The sequence below is a fragment of the Laccaria bicolor genome, genomic scaffold, assembly GCF_000143565.1.
Source record: "Laccaria bicolor S238N-H82 LACBIscaffold_38 genomic scaffold, whole genome shotgun sequence".
Classification (NCBI taxonomy): domain Eukaryota; kingdom Fungi; phylum Basidiomycota; class Agaricomycetes; order Agaricales; family Hydnangiaceae; genus Laccaria; species Laccaria bicolor.
The window spans coordinates 315742-334626 of record NW_001889909.1 but is presented as its reverse complement, the minus strand read 5'-3'; the positions used below and the strand labels follow the sequence as shown (position 1 = coordinate 334626).

General features: G+C 46.9%; 8 protein-coding genes across 8 annotated transcripts; 1 reads left to right on the top strand and 7 right to left on the bottom strand.

Annotated features, from left to right (window-relative positions):
• Positions 1–3867: 3867 nt before the first annotated feature.
• On the bottom strand, positions 3868–4517 carry LACBIDRAFT_308055 (uncharacterized protein; the record flags this gene model as incomplete). The annotated part of the gene is made up of 3 exons (XM_001886469.1): positions 3868–4060; positions 4122–4465; positions 4515–4517. 3 exons carry the CDS (start codon positions 4515–4517, stop codon positions 3868–3870), a joined length of 540 nt encoding a protein of 179 aa, XP_001886504.1.
• A 172-nt stretch (positions 4518–4689) lies between these two features.
• LACBIDRAFT_308054 (uncharacterized protein) lies at positions 4690–5545 on the bottom strand (the record flags this gene model as incomplete). Its single annotated transcript, XM_001886468.1, has 4 exons — positions 4690–5028; positions 5081–5194; positions 5250–5339; positions 5390–5545. 4 exons carry the CDS (start codon positions 5543–5545, stop codon positions 4690–4692), a joined length of 699 nt encoding a protein of 232 aa, XP_001886503.1.
• Positions 5546–7540: 1995 nt separating this feature from the next.
• On the bottom strand, positions 7541–8073 carry LACBIDRAFT_332086 (uncharacterized protein; the record flags this gene model as incomplete). The annotated part of the gene is made up of 2 exons (XM_001886467.1): positions 7541–7878; positions 7953–8073. 2 exons carry the CDS (start codon positions 8071–8073, stop codon positions 7541–7543), a joined length of 459 nt encoding a protein of 152 aa, XP_001886502.1.
• Positions 8074–8325: 252 nt separating this feature from the next.
• LACBIDRAFT_332085 (uncharacterized protein) lies at positions 8326–8810 on the bottom strand (the record flags this gene model as incomplete). The annotated part of the gene is made up of 3 exons (XM_001886466.1): positions 8326–8374; positions 8443–8521; positions 8618–8810. 3 exons carry the CDS (start codon positions 8808–8810, stop codon positions 8326–8328), a joined length of 321 nt encoding a protein of 106 aa, XP_001886501.1.
• Positions 8811–9781: 971 nt separating this feature from the next.
• On the top strand, positions 9782–12485 carry LACBIDRAFT_332084 (uncharacterized protein; the record flags this gene model as incomplete). Its single annotated transcript, XM_001886553.1, has 13 exons — positions 9782–9901; positions 9931–10096; positions 10279–10343; positions 10440–10514; positions 10572–10763; positions 10818–10866; positions 11592–11623; positions 11818–11827; positions 12008–12068; positions 12138–12180; positions 12256–12272; positions 12322–12352; positions 12417–12485. 13 exons carry the CDS (start codon positions 9782–9784, stop codon positions 12483–12485), a joined length of 930 nt encoding a protein of 309 aa, XP_001886588.1.
• Positions 12458–13242, bottom strand: LACBIDRAFT_308049 (uncharacterized protein). The gene has a single exon (XM_001886465.1). It carries the CDS (start codon positions 13204–13206, stop codon positions 12925–12927), a length of 282 nt encoding a protein of 93 aa, XP_001886500.1. The 5' UTR covers positions 13207–13242; the 3' UTR covers positions 12458–12924.
• Positions 13243–14253: 1011 nt separating this feature from the next.
• Positions 14254–14466, bottom strand: LACBIDRAFT_308048 (uncharacterized protein; the record flags this gene model as incomplete). The annotated part of the gene is made up of 1 exon (XM_001886464.1): positions 14254–14466. The coding sequence occupies exon 1, from the start codon at positions 14452–14454 to the stop codon at positions 14254–14256; it is 201 nt and encodes a 66-aa protein (XP_001886499.1). The 5' UTR covers positions 14455–14466.
• A 539-nt stretch (positions 14467–15005) lies between these two features.
• On the bottom strand, positions 15006–15692 carry LACBIDRAFT_332083 (uncharacterized protein; the record flags this gene model as incomplete). The annotated part of the gene is made up of 3 exons (XM_001886463.1): positions 15006–15356; positions 15406–15542; positions 15602–15692. 3 exons carry the CDS (start codon positions 15690–15692, stop codon positions 15006–15008), a joined length of 579 nt encoding a protein of 192 aa, XP_001886498.1.
• Positions 15693–18885: the final 3193 nt, after the last annotated feature.

The following is an 18885-nucleotide window of genomic DNA, read 5'->3' as shown; positions in this document are numbered from 1 at the left end:
AAAAATCGCTGGGTATTCGATTTAAAGTCCGATGGACGAAAAAAGGCCCGCTTAGTCGCTAAAGGCTGCTCACAAGTTGAGGGTCTAGACTTCGACGAGATTTTCTCACCGGTTGTTCGGTTTGAGTCGGTCCGCACCATTCTCGCATTAGCAGCCCTAGAGAAATGGAAAGTCGAAGGCCTTGATGTTAAGTCCGCTTTTCTCTATGGAGAGCTGGACGAAGAACTCTATATGGAGCAACCACAAGGGTTCAAAATTCCTGGGAAGGAACACAAGGTGCTTCGATTGCTGAAGGCTATCTATGGTCTAAAGCAAGCCGCACGTGCTTGGTGGCATGAACTAGATAAGAGCCTAAAAGAGCTCGGCTTTACTCGCCTATATGCCGATGCTGGCATTTTCGTCGCAAAACATGCTGACGGAACCATGGTCATCATACTCGCGTATGTGGATGACATTATTGTCACCGGACCAAACACTACCCTAGTCGCGTCCAAGAAGAAACTCTTTATGGACAAATGGGAATGCCGTGACTTAGGAGAATGCAAGGAGTTCCTACGTATGAGGATAGATTATCGAGATGGGAAGACCTACCTTGATCAGGTTCCCTACCTTGAGAAAATTCTCAAGCGCTTTGGTATGGCCGATGCCAAGGCTGCACAAACTCCGCTTCCCACCGGCTATAAACCTGAACCGTTTGATGGAACTGCTACGGCAGCTCTCCGGTCTCAGTACCAATCGGTGATCGGATCCTTGCTATATTTAATGCTCGGAACACGTCCCGACCTAGCCTTTGCTGTTACGCAAATGGCAAAGTTCGCTCAAAATCCATCTGAGGAACACCTCAATCAAACCAGGCATATCATGCGTTACCTTGTCGGTACGCGCAAATACGCCTTGGTCTATGATGGAAGGAGTGATGGAGGGCTATACGCCTATTGTGACTCATCATATGGAGATGACAGATCAGATGCAGATCGCAGACGTCGATCAACGCAGGGATATCATTTCACCCTAGCGAATGCATGCGTCAAGTGGCACTCTAAGACACAGACGCTGATCTCCACGTCCTCCACCATGGCAGAGTACATAGCACTCTCTGACTGTGCACGTGATTGTGCATGGTACAAGATTCTATTCTCCGAACTCGGAAAGCCCATGCCTTACGTCCCTATCTATGGTGACAGTCATGGAGCGATCTTCAATGCTCAGAATCCCGTAACACAAAAAGGGATTAAGCATATCGAGATCCGCTATCATTATATCCGAGAACAGATCGAGAAAGGTGCCGTAAAAGTATTTGCCGTTCCCACATCAGAGAACGTTGCAGATATGTTCACCAAGAATCTGGGACCAACGCTCTTCTTGAAACATAGAAAGGAGCTTGGTATAGAGTTTTATTCTCTATAGTCCCGTACCCACAGACAAGTAAGTGCGCTAGCGCTGCACTACTTGAGGGGGAGTGTTGGCATAAAACCACGTGACCTCATACGTCACAATTATGACATGTGCTGTGTGTATTACGCAGCACTTACACATCATATGCTGTACATTGTTCTACAGCATTCCATATGATTCTATGTCAAATATGCATACATAGTAGCACGGACCATCTCTGTAGAGTATATAAGGACGTCTACTATGTCCTAATACATTAAGTCTTTTACTTCTAGCTAGTCTTGCTTAGCTTCGCCTCTACAATAACACCCAAGGTAAGGGCTATGGTAGTGTTAGCTACCTCTGCGCTGCGCATCCTAGATGCGATACATGCCTGTTAATACTCTCTACCTTGCAGGTCTAGTTCGTTCATTGCTCACGGTAATGGCTTCAAGTACCGGAAACGTTGCTTGCAAGCCACAGTCGATTCTCAAACGAAGATTCGTGAGCATACATTGTGGCGACAATTCCATTCGACCGGGAGACATACAGAGACCACGAGCTGACGGGTGTTTCGAGTTCCTCGATGCTTCGTCACAATGATGGGTCGCAACGGTCAAGGCCGCGTAAAACTGCATCACCTCGAAGCGCGACATTGCGAAATCATCTATCTCACCCCCACAAGTCCCTGTTAGGCTTTCCCGGCTACGGACCGGATGTATCTTCTTCTTCATGAGTTGTACGATGCACCCAAAGACGTTGTTGACATAAATTCGGAACGACTTCTTGGACCTCAGCTTTCTCAAGGTCCACGTCTCACGTTTTGTGGCATGTTCGCTGTACGTATTATACTTTTGCTTTGCTTCAACCCTGTCCAAGTTACCCACCCCAACATTTTGTCACGTCGTGAATGCAAACAATCAAGTTGCATTTTAACATAAATTGGACCGTTCTAGGAGCAAGCCCCAGGTGAGTTCAATGTCTCGAAAATCATGACCAACCTTTTGCATTGATTTTTTTCGGGTCGTGTTCAAATGCCGATATATCTGCTTTGTATTGGCCGTGAAGTCGTCCAGTGAGTTCCTATTCTAGACCCGTGGTAAGTCAGTGATCGACTGTTTACACAGTTAGCTCTCTGGAAATCCCAGTATATTTCCCGCACGCTCAGGTTCTGTTACCTCCTCCTTTTTTAATGACAAAAGGGCAGTTACTTCGTACTCACGGTATGGAGCGACACGCGGCGATTCTTACCCAACACCGTGAGCATCTTCTAAACCTTCTTTTTCTTCAGATTTCTAATGTGAGGCAGCCTTAACGTTCCCGAATCCGTCTCAACCAAGTCTCAACTTCATCAGGAAAATCAAGGAATAGAAATCCGTGTTTCACCATTCACGAATTTGTGAACTTCATTTTGGATTCTAGTTTGGGTTTTGACAAATTTCCTGTTCATTTTCTCAGATCGATGATTGGCTGATCAAGGGTCAACAGGTCTCCACTCTCATCCTTGATCATCATCGATGACTGCGGACAGGTGCGGACCCGACCAAGCTAAAATGAGGTGCTGGGGTGACGCTTCTCCAATTCTACATGCTCAAGTCCTGCTATTCGTGAACGACTGTGGAAGTGTTTATGACGTCATCTCGAAATTTCCGTCGGAAGGCAGTTGAATTTGAGAAGGATTATACCAGACAAAGATGAGCTATAAACGCAAGGAGATATCTATATATGTGCACACTCACATTTACAGTCTTGGCATCAATAAAGTTGGATGTTACAGACTTTGATCCTCCGAGGTAAGTTGTGATTTGGAGCTTTATCTGAACGTTGAGCTTCAGTAGTACAATTCAGGCCTTTGAACCCCGCACTTCATTAGTGTTATCGTCCCTTCCAAACCTTAATTGCTCCAAACCTCTCAAAGTTGCATTACCGCAACGGACAGATGTTATAAAGTGGAGGTATCCCCATCACCAACCCATCACTCAATGTTCCCTCGCTCGTCAAAACCCAGACCAATGAACATTCATCGCACGGTCGTCATATTTGCCTTGGCAGCTACCCAACTTGCTAATTGCGTCCCCGTAAAACCCTCTCTCCCTCTTCCGTCCGGAGTCCCTTTCGTTATAGATGCCGATTATTACTATGGTCCCAACCGACCCAACCCCCGCAGGAGGTTCCTGCGCCGAACTTTTCCAGAGGACCCCTGAAATATTTACCTTCTTCACCTCATCGTGACGCCCCACACATATTGGTACATATGAATCGAATATTTTCCTTATTGAGGTGTTTTCTTACCCCTTTGGTTGTAGCCTGCTTTAGTGTCTCCTGCTGCGACACATGTAGTTTCCTTTCCTGAATCTTTTCCAAGTTCCGTTGAGCATCAGATCCCCTTGATTGCGATCAATCGTCAATCCTGAGCACTCGGCCGCTCTACCCCGATACCCGGAGAGTGTAGGCTAAAATTTTAAATGTTGATAAACGGTGTCGGTGCTTTTTTTATTGGCAAAGAGCTCTACAGAATAGTGAATTTACACCTTTCGACATATGGCATCTCAGAAGCATCCAAAATTGGGACTCTAAGCTCGTTCGGGCAGAGCGTGACAAGTCGAAGGTTCGCGTCTTGAGGTGTATGGCACGTTGATGGCACGGGGCATCGAGAATCCGTTTGCAAACCGCTGACGCTCGAACGCTCAAATAAAAGAGGAGTTATAGGGCCAGCAAGTGATAAATATCAAAACACTTCAGCATACCCAATGCCTGGATGATCTTTTGCCCAGGCAAGCCTCTCTTCAACCCACGATTCCATGAATTCCGAAGCCAACTTGAAGCTGCCAACATTGTAACACAACCGATCGCTTAGCTGCCTGAAAGGCTTCCCAAGCTCATATAGCACATTCCATTGCCCACTCCCGACCTTATCCATAAAAGTCGTGCGTAAGGGTTGTCTTGTCGCCTCGTCGCCTCCTTCATAGGTCGCCTCTGGATCGGCAGGATGCTGTAACCACCGTGGAAGAAGCGCGCATTCCCACAAAGGCGCGATTGTGGTTCGTTCAAAGTCAATCAATCCGGTTACGTGACCAGTGGTTTCGTTGATCTATTTTCATGATCAAGAGTAAACGCCAAAGGGAGAGACGTGGACATACCATGATGTTAGAGAGTCGAAAATCGTCAAGTCGCAACGAAAACGGCTTTGGGGGTGAAATTTTCGGGTCATCTAGTTGAATGTCTCCTGGATAGACAGCACACAAATTGAGAGTCTTCCGCAAAATACGTTGTCCATCTTCAAGGTGGTGTATAGCTAACTCTTCGTTCTCCTCATTAAATTCTTGTAGTGCAATAGAGCGGTGCTGAGAGATAAATTGCAGCTCCGCGTGGACGGAGCTCTGGAGATACTGTGGTAGTTGAGAAGGGGCCACGGTATGTAGCGTCGGGTGAAAAGCCCGGGGGCAAGCGCCGGACACCGTCAAGGGCGCGGTAAAATGGCCCACTAACGATAGGACCAACGACAATTTCCTCCGAGGAAATATAGAGGGAGCCCGCGGTTTCGAAACGAAGGGCAAACATGGCCATGAGATGTTCGGCGACTTCAAAAACTACGCGTTCCTTCACTTTTATCGGAAGGTTGTCCCATACGTTGCTAGCAGAAATTCCTGGAAGCTTTGAGGTAAAAAATGTTAATAATGAGATTGTCTCCACCTCTAGAACTCACCTTTTCCATGATCATGTATTCCACACCGACTGGATTAGCTGCGTCCGAATCCCATGCGAAAACTCTGGGAACCGGGATGTTCGTGTGCGTAGCCAAGTATTTGAGGGTTGCGACCTGAAGTTCACAATATTGGAAAAACACAAACGCAAACTATATAGACACGGCAAACCTCTGACTCCAACTTATCTCTTGGGAATGCAGGAGCCGCAACGTGGACGATTCCAACAGAGGTTCCGTCGTCCTTGGAAATATTGTAGACCTGAGAGATTTGAATGCTTGTGGCAACAAAGAGTAAGGAAGGCTGCATACCTTGTGGTAGCCTCCTTGTGCTAATTTCTCGATGGTGCATTTTGCGTTGAAGTGGGAGTTGACAACGCCTCTCAGCTCGGTGAGGCTGAATGTGTCAGCAACTCCTTCGCCGTCATATGAAAAGGTTGATGATGTGACGTCGGAGGTGGCTGTCATTTATCGAATGTTGTCGAAGGTGATGTGTGATTGACCCAAAGAGACCGTGGGACTCGACTCCTAATTGAAGCCAAACTTCCGGACCCAAGCACCCCTATTTGATGCATGTCCTTATTCCTAAAAAAAAATCTGTTCACATATAACAAGTAATTTCGTAGCGTCAGAACTTAGGGGACCCGTCCTCCAATCATACCTCAAGCACTCCCCTCCGCGCAAAGAGGTAAGCATTGAAAATAACTCCGTAAATCCATCAACCATCCCCCTCTACTCCGCAAATTAGGACTCCGAGTTTTTCAACTAAAGAAACAGAGGCATCACCTGTACGGTTTTGGAAGGATCATTCGGACGAATGTGTCCATGTCACCACAACATTCTCAGATAGCCGGGGAAGGTACTTCCCTGAAAGCTCATTTGGCACGGATGATGACAAAGGAATGGGAGTTTTGAAGAGAACGTGGCGTAGCACTGGAAATTCATTTGCAAGTATAGAGTCGAGCCTTGCCCATTCATCGCCAGTCATCCACCAACCACTAACTGGCAATCGGGCATCCAAGGTGAAGGTCTCAATCACATTGGAACCTGATAAAATTTCCAGTTCTTCGCACAGTCCGCAGAAAGGATCTTCGACTCTATAGATGAACTCGAATCGAAAGGACAAGTTCTTCAATGTTGTTAATCGGGGTCCACTTATTGATTCGGCGAATCCTGTGAATCCGTTGGTCACTCTACCCACTGACATGATGGGTGAGGCTCAGTAAAAAGCAAAGGCAAGCAAAATAGCACAAAGTCAGAGGTCAGTCAAGTGTACGTCACACATCTGTAATTTTTACGCCACCCTTCCCTCAAACTTCCCTTGGCAACAAATGGGAGATGAGTTTAGTCATAGGTTAGTATCAACTTCGTCATACTTTTTCTACACATGGCTATGCCAAGAATTTTTGTCTAGCTGAGGCCTCTGAGGCTGCAGGCTGTGGTGCATTGGACTTAGAAACGTTGCGAGTTGAAAGTCACATGATTGCTTCGTTGAAAAGTTATTTTGACGTTTGAACCTGTTTGAACTTGACCTTGTCACTTCGACGACCAGCCCCGCACGCTCTTCCTCAACTGCTCAATTGACGACTCTGGCCGCTGGCGAACCAGCTACACCCACGGACCTCCTCGTCGACGGATTCCACTCCTTTGCAGATGTATGCAACGCACAAAACGAGCACACGAGGATACCACCATCGCGAATGACTCCCCTATGAAACGAAGGTCATTAGCCCCCAACATGCCGTCACTGCCTCCGACTTCCATCCATTACACGAAAATGCGACGGCGATCCAACGAAGTGTTACATTGGAACCAGGCTTACCGACGACACAGTCGACGCTCTTTGGCTGGACGGCCCACCATCACCACCACCAAAACATGGCGAGCGCAGAGGTAATCCTCGTCAACAACCGCATTCTCAACGCCCCCTGCTCAAATCCAGGTGGCGCACTCATCGACTCCCTCTCTTCGCTCCCCATTTCCCGTGCAGATGGGATGGCGACGACTCGGTCTCGGATGCGGAGGATTTGACGGATATTGGATGTGGTAATGGACCGCTCAACGACGAGCTCGACGGTGTTGTTGGAGCACTTGAATGGACTCGACATGCTGCAGAGGGCCTTTTATTCCGACATGATCCTGAGACCCTCTTCTTATTCTAGTGCCGAAAACCCAAGTATTCCTCTCCCCCCTACTATACTTAGTTTCATGCCTACTACATGTATCCTCTGAAATACTTTAAGTAGCCAAATATAATTTGATTCAGCCTATTTGCTATCCTGAATTGGGCCCAAGCAGCAATGACTGGGATGTGACTATTGTATGACTAGTACATGACTGAGTGTAAGACTAATATATGACTATTGTAGTACGAGCGTAGTCAGAAACACTTAAAAAAAACGACATTTAGTCAGACAGCCTCTAATTGGTGACTTTCTCGTGACTAACGTCTGACTTCGCTATTTACTGAGGGTGAGGCACGACATCACTTTTTCCATCAAGGTGGTGGTGCGTACCAGTGTACTCCAAAGTCTCAAGCTTTTCTGTTGCCTTGATAAACGCATGTGCTACTGTCACATCGAAGGCTGACCCGATGTTTACAGTCAATTTCTGAATGTTACTGAAATCCAGCACTGGGACGTCATTGGGACGCCTAACCTGTAGAAGTCGCATCGAGTAGTGACTACTATGGAAACACAAAGCGAAAGATCGAAGCTGTGGGATGCTTCTCATGGAAGCGGAAGCATCCTCGTCGTAACTTTCCACAGCAAAGCTTTCGATGCGAGTTAACGATAGGTCGACTAGGTTGAGACAATGAGAGAGTGCGATCATTGGGAAGTTGAAAAAATAGAGTATCTCTAGACGTTGCACGGACCAGATGAAACGCCATAATGCGCTTTGAAAAGGTGGGGGTATGGTGTTCCAATAATCAACCATCCCTCCTGACAGTCGAAAACACCGCAGCCGATGAAGCCTCCCCAGCACCCACAGAACATCAGTGTCGGCAATGTCACAGCGGGATATGGTGTAGCTCAGATTCTGAACGTATTCTGAAAGCCCCGGGTTATTATCTAGAAGACGCGCAAATGACTGGATGGTGCCAACGGGTGGTCCAGAGTGGCGCCCAACAGCAGAATGACGATTAAGGTCGATAGATCGAAAGATATATTTGCGGCATAGTGGGAGAAGCGATGAGCAGATCTGCGAGCATGCCTGTAATGCGGGTATATCACCCTGAAGAGCAGTGATTATCTCCTCAATAATCTCCAAGGGCAGGCCAGAGTAGGAGGCCATAGGCTATTGTGGTGGGAGTGATAAGCGTCCGCATGCAAAGTAGAACTCATTACCACGTGACACTTGCGCACGGTCCACTGTCAGATTTGCGACCCTGCAGTTTCTTCTGCCCAACTCCAAACCCAGGAGGATATGTATCACTTTCCATATCTAGATTTTGTTCAAGCATACATCACAGGCACTGCGCATATCCACGTGTGCTTCCCCTTCACCCTCGAAACGCTGTAAGTCATGCCATCTCCTCACCTCGGACTCCAGGCTCGGAGGTTGAAAACGCGCTCGGGGGGTATGTTAGATGGTAGTTGGTGCTGTAAGAGTTACTGGGGAGCTGGGGAAGGAAATATGCGTGTTGCAAAGGCTTAAGCTCGGTGAGAAAGGTAACCTTTCGTTGGCTTTCACCGTCTTTCCAGGTCTTTCCTCCACTCTGTTCCCTCCCCATCGCTAACTTCGTCCCTCAGGGGAAATGTAAGACAATTGCATGCTTGGCCATGTACCATTGTACGTACACACAAGCGGCTACCCGCCTATCGAGTCTCTCCGCTCGGTAGCTTATTACTTCGACCCTTCAAAGGGCCTGCCCTCCGATCCTCTCAGATGTCTCATCTTCTCCAACTCAGATTGTGTTCAGCGAATGGGCAAGGGCTGTTTGGCTACACAGCCTGGTTCTGATCCCTCCGACACGACCAGGCTTGGTTGTACGCTTTGGATGCATATTTGAGTTGTCGTAGCGTATCTAACGTGTTGACGCCCCGACCCCTATCTAAGCCACCCAATGAAAGATGCAGAGGCCATCCAAATGTTGTTGAAAATGACAGATCACAACGTCGGAGACTCGGAGTAAAGGACGTCAGAGGTCGACGCTAAAATCTAGGTAAGTATCGTTCCTCGACCTGCGAGGTTACGATATGTTGTACTGATTGACGTTTCCGAGGTCGACCGAGCTCGTTCCGCCGTATCACCCCCATCTCGTTTCTCCCGAAATACATGACGTCTGCCGTTCAATGAGACACTTACCGCAGCGGCCTTCGCTTTCTCCTAGGATCATCAGGAAAAACCCCAAATGCAAATTTCAGGTAATTATCTTGCAGTTACTTCTAATCTCCATAACTGGGAGATAATACACCTAACTACCAACTAATTCAAGGTAATCGTGATAAAATTTGCAAACTACTCATAATTTGTTGTGCATTACCAAGATTCCCCCCTCAGTCCGTCGTAATTTCAGATAAAATGACTAGCTGTAGCATTCTTAGAGGTCATGCCATATAACTTCGTAAATTTTTATTGTGGTTACACAGAGGGGACCACTATTAGAAAAAATTACTACAAAGGAATCCGTCTGAGACTCGAGAGAGGATTACAGGTATAAAGTATGGATGATTTAAGTATACAACAAACACTTTCGCAAAAATGGCCTCATCGGAGATTGGTCGTACTTCCCATGCGAAGAAACCTGCGAGAAATGATGGTCTTGCATGGTTCCGCCACTGCCGCTGTTGGACTCAGATGTACCGCCATACCCGTGCCACGGTACCCTTGTGTTGCCTTCGTCCAAAAAGATAGGGGGCGGGTTGGTAAGCAGCTTCGGCAATTTCGCGGTCGAGTTCTTGTGTGCCACAACGTCGGATGGCATTGGTGAAGAGGGCGATGAGTGTGACGATGCCAACGGCGGAGAACGTGCTTGCGGCGGCGGCTGTGTTGTGAACAGGTCAGGACCAAAGCAGGGTTAGTGAAGATGACAAAGAGGCCGTCAGGACGATGACAAGTCTTGACAAGTGGGACTGTTACGATCATAGCTCCTGATCCTCGGAACATGGTAATCCGCAAAAAAACGCGAAAAGAAAGGATCAAAAGTATGTAGAAAAGATGGTATGGGGAGGGAACAGGATGATATGCTGCTCACCCAGCATTAGTTGACGCAGCGCTCAAGCTCGTCGGAGTACCACTAGCAGCCAACGCCGTAAGGAACGAGGTAAGCGTAGCTACACCCCACTGGTCTGTCGTAACCCTCGTATTCGTCGGGGGTAGGCTTGTTTACTACCGATGTTTGCTCGGATCCTAAATGAAGGTCTGCGAGCGAGAAAGGAGGGCATGTGAAGAGGTGATGGAAGAAGCGTTGTCAATGTTCAAGCGTTTGGGCAGCGTACGTTGAGCAGGGCGCAGCATGGCGTGTTGCGTTGAGAACGAAATTATTCCCAAGTCCGTTAAAACTCCGACGGCACATGATCATGTTGGATTCTATTCCCTCCCACTGCTCTTTCTTCCCACCACATCGTCTGCGTGCTTTTGTCACCCCTCATTCTCATTCGTCGTACTCCCACTCAAATTCTCATTGTGTTACCGGCTTTTCTCTGCCAACTCATGCTTGCGACCTGGCCTACAAATTCCAACAGTGAGCAACTGCCTTTCATTACTAACCTCTCAACCACTCACCTATGGCACACAGGTCTGTGTGATGTTCCTGCCCTACGCAACCTGTATGCCAACTCCAACAGGTAAGTACCCTTTCCGACGACGACAACAATGAAGTAACGAACGACGACAGGCAACGATGAATGGATGACGAGGCAACAACGACGTGGACGATCCTGATCGACGACGACCACACGACGATGACCGCTCAATGACGACAGGCAACGACTGCGTGATGACCGCCCCACGACAACAGCACGACGACCGCATGCAACCATGACCACACGCAGCAATGCGTGGCGACACGACCGTTGGCCAGGATTCACCACCACCCCCCATCAACGCCAAGGATGGTCCAGCACCCTGTCCCAACGCCGACGAAGCTCACCACATAAACAGTAAACACAGCCCTGCCACCAGCACCCACAACAGCCCACCACCCCACACTGTCAGGAGCCCACCACCACCGCTCACAAATGCCGATGACAGCCGGACACCGCACCGAACACAGTCTCCCCACCCACAATGACAACGGCCCAACAACACCCCCCCCTCCTCCTCCCCCAACCCGCGAACGTCGACACAGATACCTTCTACCCAACACAATCCCCTTCTATCTCACTGTAGCTATCAATTACCATCATGTAGATATTTTTGTACCGTAGCCTTTCTTCAATCAATTCAATTTTACTGTTTGGCTCATTGTGTCAATCTTGAAAGAATTCTTAGCACCCAAAAGATTGAGAAAATGGTACTCTAATCGGACTAATTACCATATAACCGCAATGTAACTTCACACCAGATGCAGATAATCTCTACTCAGCCATTGGTAACTTCAAGGTAATTCGAGGTAAGAGTTAGGAACCGTATTCATATGGGGTAATTTGAGATAATTTGGTAAGAGCATTAATCTCATCTAATCCATCGAAATTTGAAGTTATTTCACCTAATCTTTCAGTTATTAGGGCAAATGAGGAGTTGGGGTTTTTCCTGATGATGTCGGTAGGGCGTTTGATATAACCATTCCTTTCCAGGTGGCTGATGGTAAGTAAGTGCAACGATTCACCCCATTCTATAAAAGGCACTTATCATAATTGTGCGTCAGATATCAAAAGCCTGTACAACGCGAAACCCGGGATCGACGCACAGTCTAAGCTGCATCTATCGCCTGACCAGCGATTAATTGATCCCTCATTCGAAATCAGATTAAAACCATCATAAAAGCCTTCAGAATACAAGCCCTCAAGGCTCTCACCGCAATTATTGACCAAACCTCCGCCCTCTGGTGCGAGTGCTTGGAGAGCTGATCATTAATCGACACACAGAATGTCGGGTTTTCGTGAAGGTGCTGCAGGGAAGTCATGGGTGCTGGTCTTATGGGCGGAACTATTCCTTGGGTTTGCGGAAAATGATTCATGTGATGTGCCAGAGCGCCAGCGGGGGGATTATAAGAAGTGCTGTGGGTTGCCTAGGGGCAATTATGGGTACTGTAAGTGACGCAGTGGAATGGGGACGGATTGTTCTGAATGGAAATTTAGTTATGCTTTTTCCGTCGTTGCGCGCATTGATGTCAGTACCAGTTTGGATTTCAGAATATTCGTTCGCAGCCGTAGTGGCTTTTGTCTTTTTGCAGTGGAGACCAAAGACCAATCCGAAGACTCACTCTGGCCCGAATAAGGACAGCTACCCAATGAATGCCTAATCAAGTCCTCTCTACGTACGGGTACGATACGAACAATATTAATACAGTCTTGAGTCCAAAAGTAGAACAAAATTACATGTCCGCTGAATGATTGGATGATGATGTATGTGTGAGGAGTCGGGGCGTAGGAGTCCGTAAAGCGTGAGTGAGCCGTGAAAGTAAATCGTTCCCAAACATGAAACCATGCGCCAACATCTACAGTATTTATGCGTCACCACGAGTCCCAGCTGACAAGATGACACTACTCACCATCCACTCAACGGCGTCTAAACCGACCTCTTACCGCGCTTAGCCGATCCAAGTCGATCCCTTACCTTCAACTCCGCAGTATCAGCTTGGCGAGCGAACTTCTGACGGGGAGATTGAGGAAGAGCAGCGCGACGGCTGACCGTTGTACAGACGGCTTTCGAAGGGCAGTGTCCAGAGTCGTGATCAGAGCTCAACACTCCCGTGGTCTGATCAGAATTTGCTTGTGGGTGATGATATACATTATTTCGTAGGGTATACGGCGAACCTTGACGTATAAACAGTAACCCTCTCCATATTGGCAGTAGATGGGATTGCTGGATTCAACATGAGTAGCGAGAGCGTGGTTAGCGGTATCCTTAGTTGGGCATTTGTTTACACAGGGAACAGGGGACGGTGATGGACTAAGAGATGCCGACGCAGATGTGAGCAACGCACTGAAGAGGATCGTGAACAAAGTGAGGAGGTAGCGCATGATTGGGGAAGGTGGAGAGAACGAGTTGGACTGAAGGAGTGAAGGGGAGGACAATGATAAGTGAGCGCAGGGATCGTTTATATAGGAGACTGCGGCCATTGATTAGATACACAACATTCCAGATCTTCAGACGATCTTCAGTTCTGCCCAATGACTGTCTGGGCTGTGTGAGCGCTCTCCCAAAACGTGCATCGTGCGGCAACATGTGTCAGGGGTCGACATTTTGAGGGTGGAGAGGTTATCGATTATCAACCGTTTCAGTCAGCTGTACTCACTGAGGTTGGTGTCAGTCGGGGAGGGCTGGAAGACAGCGAAAGGATATCATTAGAGAGGGAGAAACAGGGCGCTTACTGAAACCAAGTCTTGAGCTTGAATTCCGGGCTTTGCACATGTATGCATCATGTTGTCATCCTGTCAACCGCAGGCATCCTATTGCAGCTCGATAGCTGCTAACATCATAACATGGGCCAACAGGTGACTTCAGGAGAACCTAGATAACCACTTTGAGGAAAGTAGTAAAGTGCCAAGAGGTTTCGGGCGCGGGGCCAACGGACTTCGAGTCAACGGAGAATCACGGGTGTGCAGTGCGACCTGACCGAGGAGGAGGAGGATAGAAGACAACCTTTTTTTGAACTCAAATGAAAGCAATATTTCCGTCTGTCAAGGTGGGCAGAGAAAATTCCAATAAAAGAGGACCCATTTCAGCTGTCCGAAATATGTTGTGACTCAACTTGGACTCAACTTCCGTGAATGATAGCGATTGGCAGGTATGTGAGCGCCCTTAAATGGTATCCACACAATGCTTAGGGAAATCGAAGACGTCTTGACAAATTTCAGAGGGAAGCCAGAGAGAACGACTCTGGGGTTTGCTTGGGGTACGAGTTAGGTGCGAGTGTTTGAATTTACGGTCCTGATCACGTCATCACGATGTTGATGCCACCCCACACTGCCAAACATCGAGCACCTACTTGACTGCGACGACGACGACGATCATGATGCCCTATTTCTAAACGGTCATGGTGTTACCGAGCAAGCTGTTGCGCGTTACTACGCTACAGTCTTCGCACACTTACACAACATAACAGGCATACTAATGCTGGCACAACACGGATACTTCAAAGTCGCTGTCCGCAGGGGAAAGGACGGAAAAATACAGAGTGGGCCATGATTAATGCATGATTCTTTGTTAGCGCGACTTCTGTAGTATGTGTACTTGTAAGCAACACCCAAGGCATCATGCATCAGCATTCAAGTAATGTTTATGGGGGTCTTACATTTGTTGTTCTCGATAGCACTGGCACTCCTTGCTGCTGCGCAGGCGCTGCATGCCTCAGACTGATAGTGAACCCATTTGCTGTGCGTAATGTTCTTTACAACACCCGACTTCGTCCGCGCAGACCCTGAACCACTGCAAGTCGTGGAGCACTTGGGGCAGTAGCCAAGGGTGGCCACTCGCTTGGTCGACTTCCCGCATTTACAGTGGTGTTTGCTCAGACTCGGATAAGGAGGCATGAGCGGCTATAAGTTGGGTATGGAGTGACTGGAAATGTAGAGTGTACTGCGCCCTTTATGTAAATTACGCAGGCAGGCCTGAATCCACTGGACCCTGATGAACACCACCAATGTCGTCTAGTCAGCGAAATGGCTCTTATGATTATCTCGCATTGATGGGTATTTTTGGATGCGTACGTTGTACAGCCTTTACAAGATGACCTCATTTGCAGTAGTCAGATGAGGAGGTCTACGACAGAAGCTCAAACGCTCGCGAAGTCATCGGACCAGCAAGTGAGAAAGAAAGATCAAGGCAGCTCGGTATACCCAATGCCTGGATGATCTTTTGCCCAGGTAAGCCTCTCTTCAAACCATGATTCCATGTCTTCCGAAGCCCAGACGCCAACCCTGAAGCACAACCGATCGCTTAGCTGCCTGAAAGGCTTCCCGAGCTCATATAGCACATTCCATTCCCCGACCTTATCCATAAACACTGCACGTAAGGCTTGTTTTGTCACCTCGTCGCCTCCTTCATAGGTCCCCTCTGAATCGTCATAACGCTGTAACCACCGTGGAAGAAGCGCGCATTCCCACAAAGGCGCGATCGTGGTTCCTTCAAAGTCAATCAATCCGGTTACGTGACCAGTGGCTTCGTCGATCTGTTATCATGATCAAGAGTAAGCGCCAAAGGGAGTGACGTGGACATACCGTGATGTTTGAGAGTCGAAAATAGTCAAGTCGCAGCGAAAACGGCTTTGGGGGTGAAATTTTCGCGTCATCTATTTGAATGTCTCCTGGATAGACGGCACACAAATCAAGAGTCTTTCGCAGAATACGTTGTCCATCTTCAAGGTGGTGTATAGGTAACTCTTCGTTCACATATGTTAGTCATCATGTCCCATACCTAATGTAGTAACCGGATGTGACAACCACTCATGTAAGGTAGGGGACATCCATCTCTTTCCAACGTCACGTGCAAGGCGTGACATTTCCATTTTGAGCGGCAGTTATACAAAAATGCATCTAAAACATTCCTTCAACAATTAGATACAAATCGGAAACCAGGAGTTTGTGCCAAAATAGGTTGTGAACCGACGCAAAAAGAAAAAAATGTGTAAAAATGTGTTGCACCCAAATCGTATCAAAAATACATTTGGGCATTTAGATTAGTGGCGTGTCGTGTCGAAATCAACAGAATTTCCCTGGACACACCGGAAATACAGCGAAACACAAAAGGCTCACCCAGAAAAGGTCAAAGAACCTTCAGAGAGGCTCTAAAAGGAATAGAGGACCTGAAAGATTGAAAAAGAGAAGAGAGTGGCACCTACTTTGTGCATACTGTACTAATACGACCATGACTTCGCATCACGCATCACAGAGGTCATCGAAGGAAGTGAAGTGAGGGTGATGTCACGCATCACCCCGGTTTTCGAAGTCATTTTTTCCTATTCTAAAATGGCTGATTTTTCTGGCGCCTGCGGCGCTCATAGGCATGTAAACGACACGGTGTATATATTATCTACTTTCTATGGCAACCAAACAAGAGCTGTGGTTCCAGGGCGTTGATGCCAGAATGGGTGTTATGGGTCTCAGGAAGCTGTCTCGGTAGGGGAAATTTCAAGAATTGTGTCACGGAGAGCATTGGAGATGGGAGGAACTCGGCGCGCATATGTGGTGGGATTTTTTCCGGGAACATGATGAACAAGAGAGAGAATAAACTTTTTTTCATTCAACATCGGTTTACACAGTGGGCAACGCATCAGTAATTAGAGTTGCTTTTAGAGTTGATTTTAAGACGATGGGTCCCTGTTCGGGTCAACTGCAGAAGCGCCGAAGCCATCACACTCTTCGTCACGCATCACATCGGCTGTTGAAGCGGCGAAGAGATGGTGAAAATGTGTCATGCCCCATAGGGCCCGAGGACTTGGTCGTATTAGTACAGTATTTTTGTATTTTGCATACCATTCCATGAGATCAAAATCCTAGCTTCTATAACTTTGTATATAGCTTTCTAACAACAATTATAACAATCTCCTGGGAGCCAATTTTGAATTTCTACTCTGGAGTTGCATATCTTCCATCTTCCAGTCCCCGTGAATATAAAAGGAGCGTTATTGTAACAGCACGTGACATTGGAGAGAGATGGATGTCCCCTACCTTAACATGAGCCCAGCCGGACCGGCCGGTTTTCTAAACTGTCCCTTAGTGATTGGTACAGCCGTGATTGTTACAATCACCCATCAGCTTGAGGCAGCCGTACTTCTCCCTGACAGCGACTCCTGCGGAGCATGCACATCATTGTCCGACGGTGCAAATTGCGGCCCACCTTGGGCAAAATGCAGAGCACCTTGTAAATATACTATAAATATTTTACATAATAATAGGGCCACAGAAGCCACTCAAACACCATGAGGACTGTCATGGGGAGGATGCATATCATCGTCTGCCAGCTCAAATTGTGGGGCACCTTGTAAATGTACTACAATGCTTCCACATAACAATAAGGTTGCAGAAGTCAGTTAAACACCATGAATGTGACCCATTGCAGACCTACATGTACTTTTAACAATTCTTTTGGAACCCAAGCAGCCTCCATTAGCTATTGTATATATTATGGGTCCCACAAATACAGCTGAATATGATACACCAGCAGAGGACCTTCCAATAAAAACACATTACTTTTGCATGGGGGACACCTTTTTCTAATAGCTGTGTTGGTCTAGAGCAATATATATATATACTATGAAGCTCCATTAGAGCAGTGCAATTTTTTTTTTACAAAGACTCCGGCAGAGTAATGCAATTCTTTCAGAGAAGACCCCGGCGGAGCAATGCAATTTTTTTAGAGAAGACCCCGGCAGAGCAATGCAATTTTTTTAGAGAAGACCCCGGCGGAGCAATGCAATTTTTTTGACAGAAGACCCCGGCGGAGCAATGCAATTTTTTAAAAACAACTTCGGCAGAGCAATGCAATTTTTAAAAAAAAAGAGCCTGGTGGCCCAACACAATTTTTTAAGAAACAACTCCAGCAGAGCAATGTATATCAAAGAGAACTAAGGAAAATAATGACCAAAGTATATCTTAATAACTCAATCAATGAGGAGAGTGTCTACTGCTAACATAAAAGAATTTTACTAATGAAGGGTGATGAGGTAAATTATCTGTGGACCTACATACATGTATCTCAAAGAGACTCTGGTGGAGAAATGCAACTTTTGTTAAATTGGTTCTATTGGGGCAATGTATATGAGAGGGAACTTGAATTCAAAGAATGTTTGTACTGGAGCAAAATATCTTCTAAATGGCTCTGCTGGAGCAATGTATTTTTTTTTTCAATAGCTCTGCCGGAGTTATGTATTTCTTTTAAAAATGGCTCCACTGCAGCAATTTTTTTTTTTTTTACGTAGTTCTGTTTGAGTAGGCTCCGCCGGAGCAGTGCAATTTCTTATAACAATGGTGCCACCAGAGTAAAGCATTTTCTTTTCATGGCTCTGCCGGAGCAGTGCAATTTCTTCTAAAGATAGCTCTGGCAGAGCAGTGTATTTTTTTTTCAATGGCTCCACCAGAGCAATATATATTTTTTTGAATGGCTCCGCTGGAGCAGTGCAATTTCTTCTAAAGATAGCTCCGCCGGAGCAGTGTATTTTTTTCAAAATGGCTCCGCCGGAGCAGTGCAATTACTAATGATAGCTCCAGCAGAGCAGGGTATTTTTTTTTTTCAATGGCTCTGCCGGAGTAATGTATTTTCTTAAAAACAGCTCCACTGGAGCAATGCAATATTTTAAACAATGGCTCCACTGCAATGTAACTTTTTCAAATGCCTCTGGTGGAGAAGTGCAATTTGTTTCAAAATAGCTCCGCTTGGGCAGTAAAACTTTTATAAAGTTGCTCCGGCGGAGTAGTGATTACTTTTTGAGATACAATCCGCATGATGTAACAATGACTTTTAACTCACATAAAAACCATCTCTGTCAAGCTGGAGAAGGCAGAATTCGAATGAGCTAGGCCCAACAATAAGTTGTTCAGGAGAAAGATAAGTCTTGATGGTTTTACTGTAAAATGTACCATTTCGCACTTTGTTTGAGGTCCGCAAAATTTAATAATGAGTTTCAACCCATGTAGAACCACCTTTAAAAGCTTGGAAAGCATGATTCCAACAAGCTATGCCCGATGATAAGTTGTTTGGGG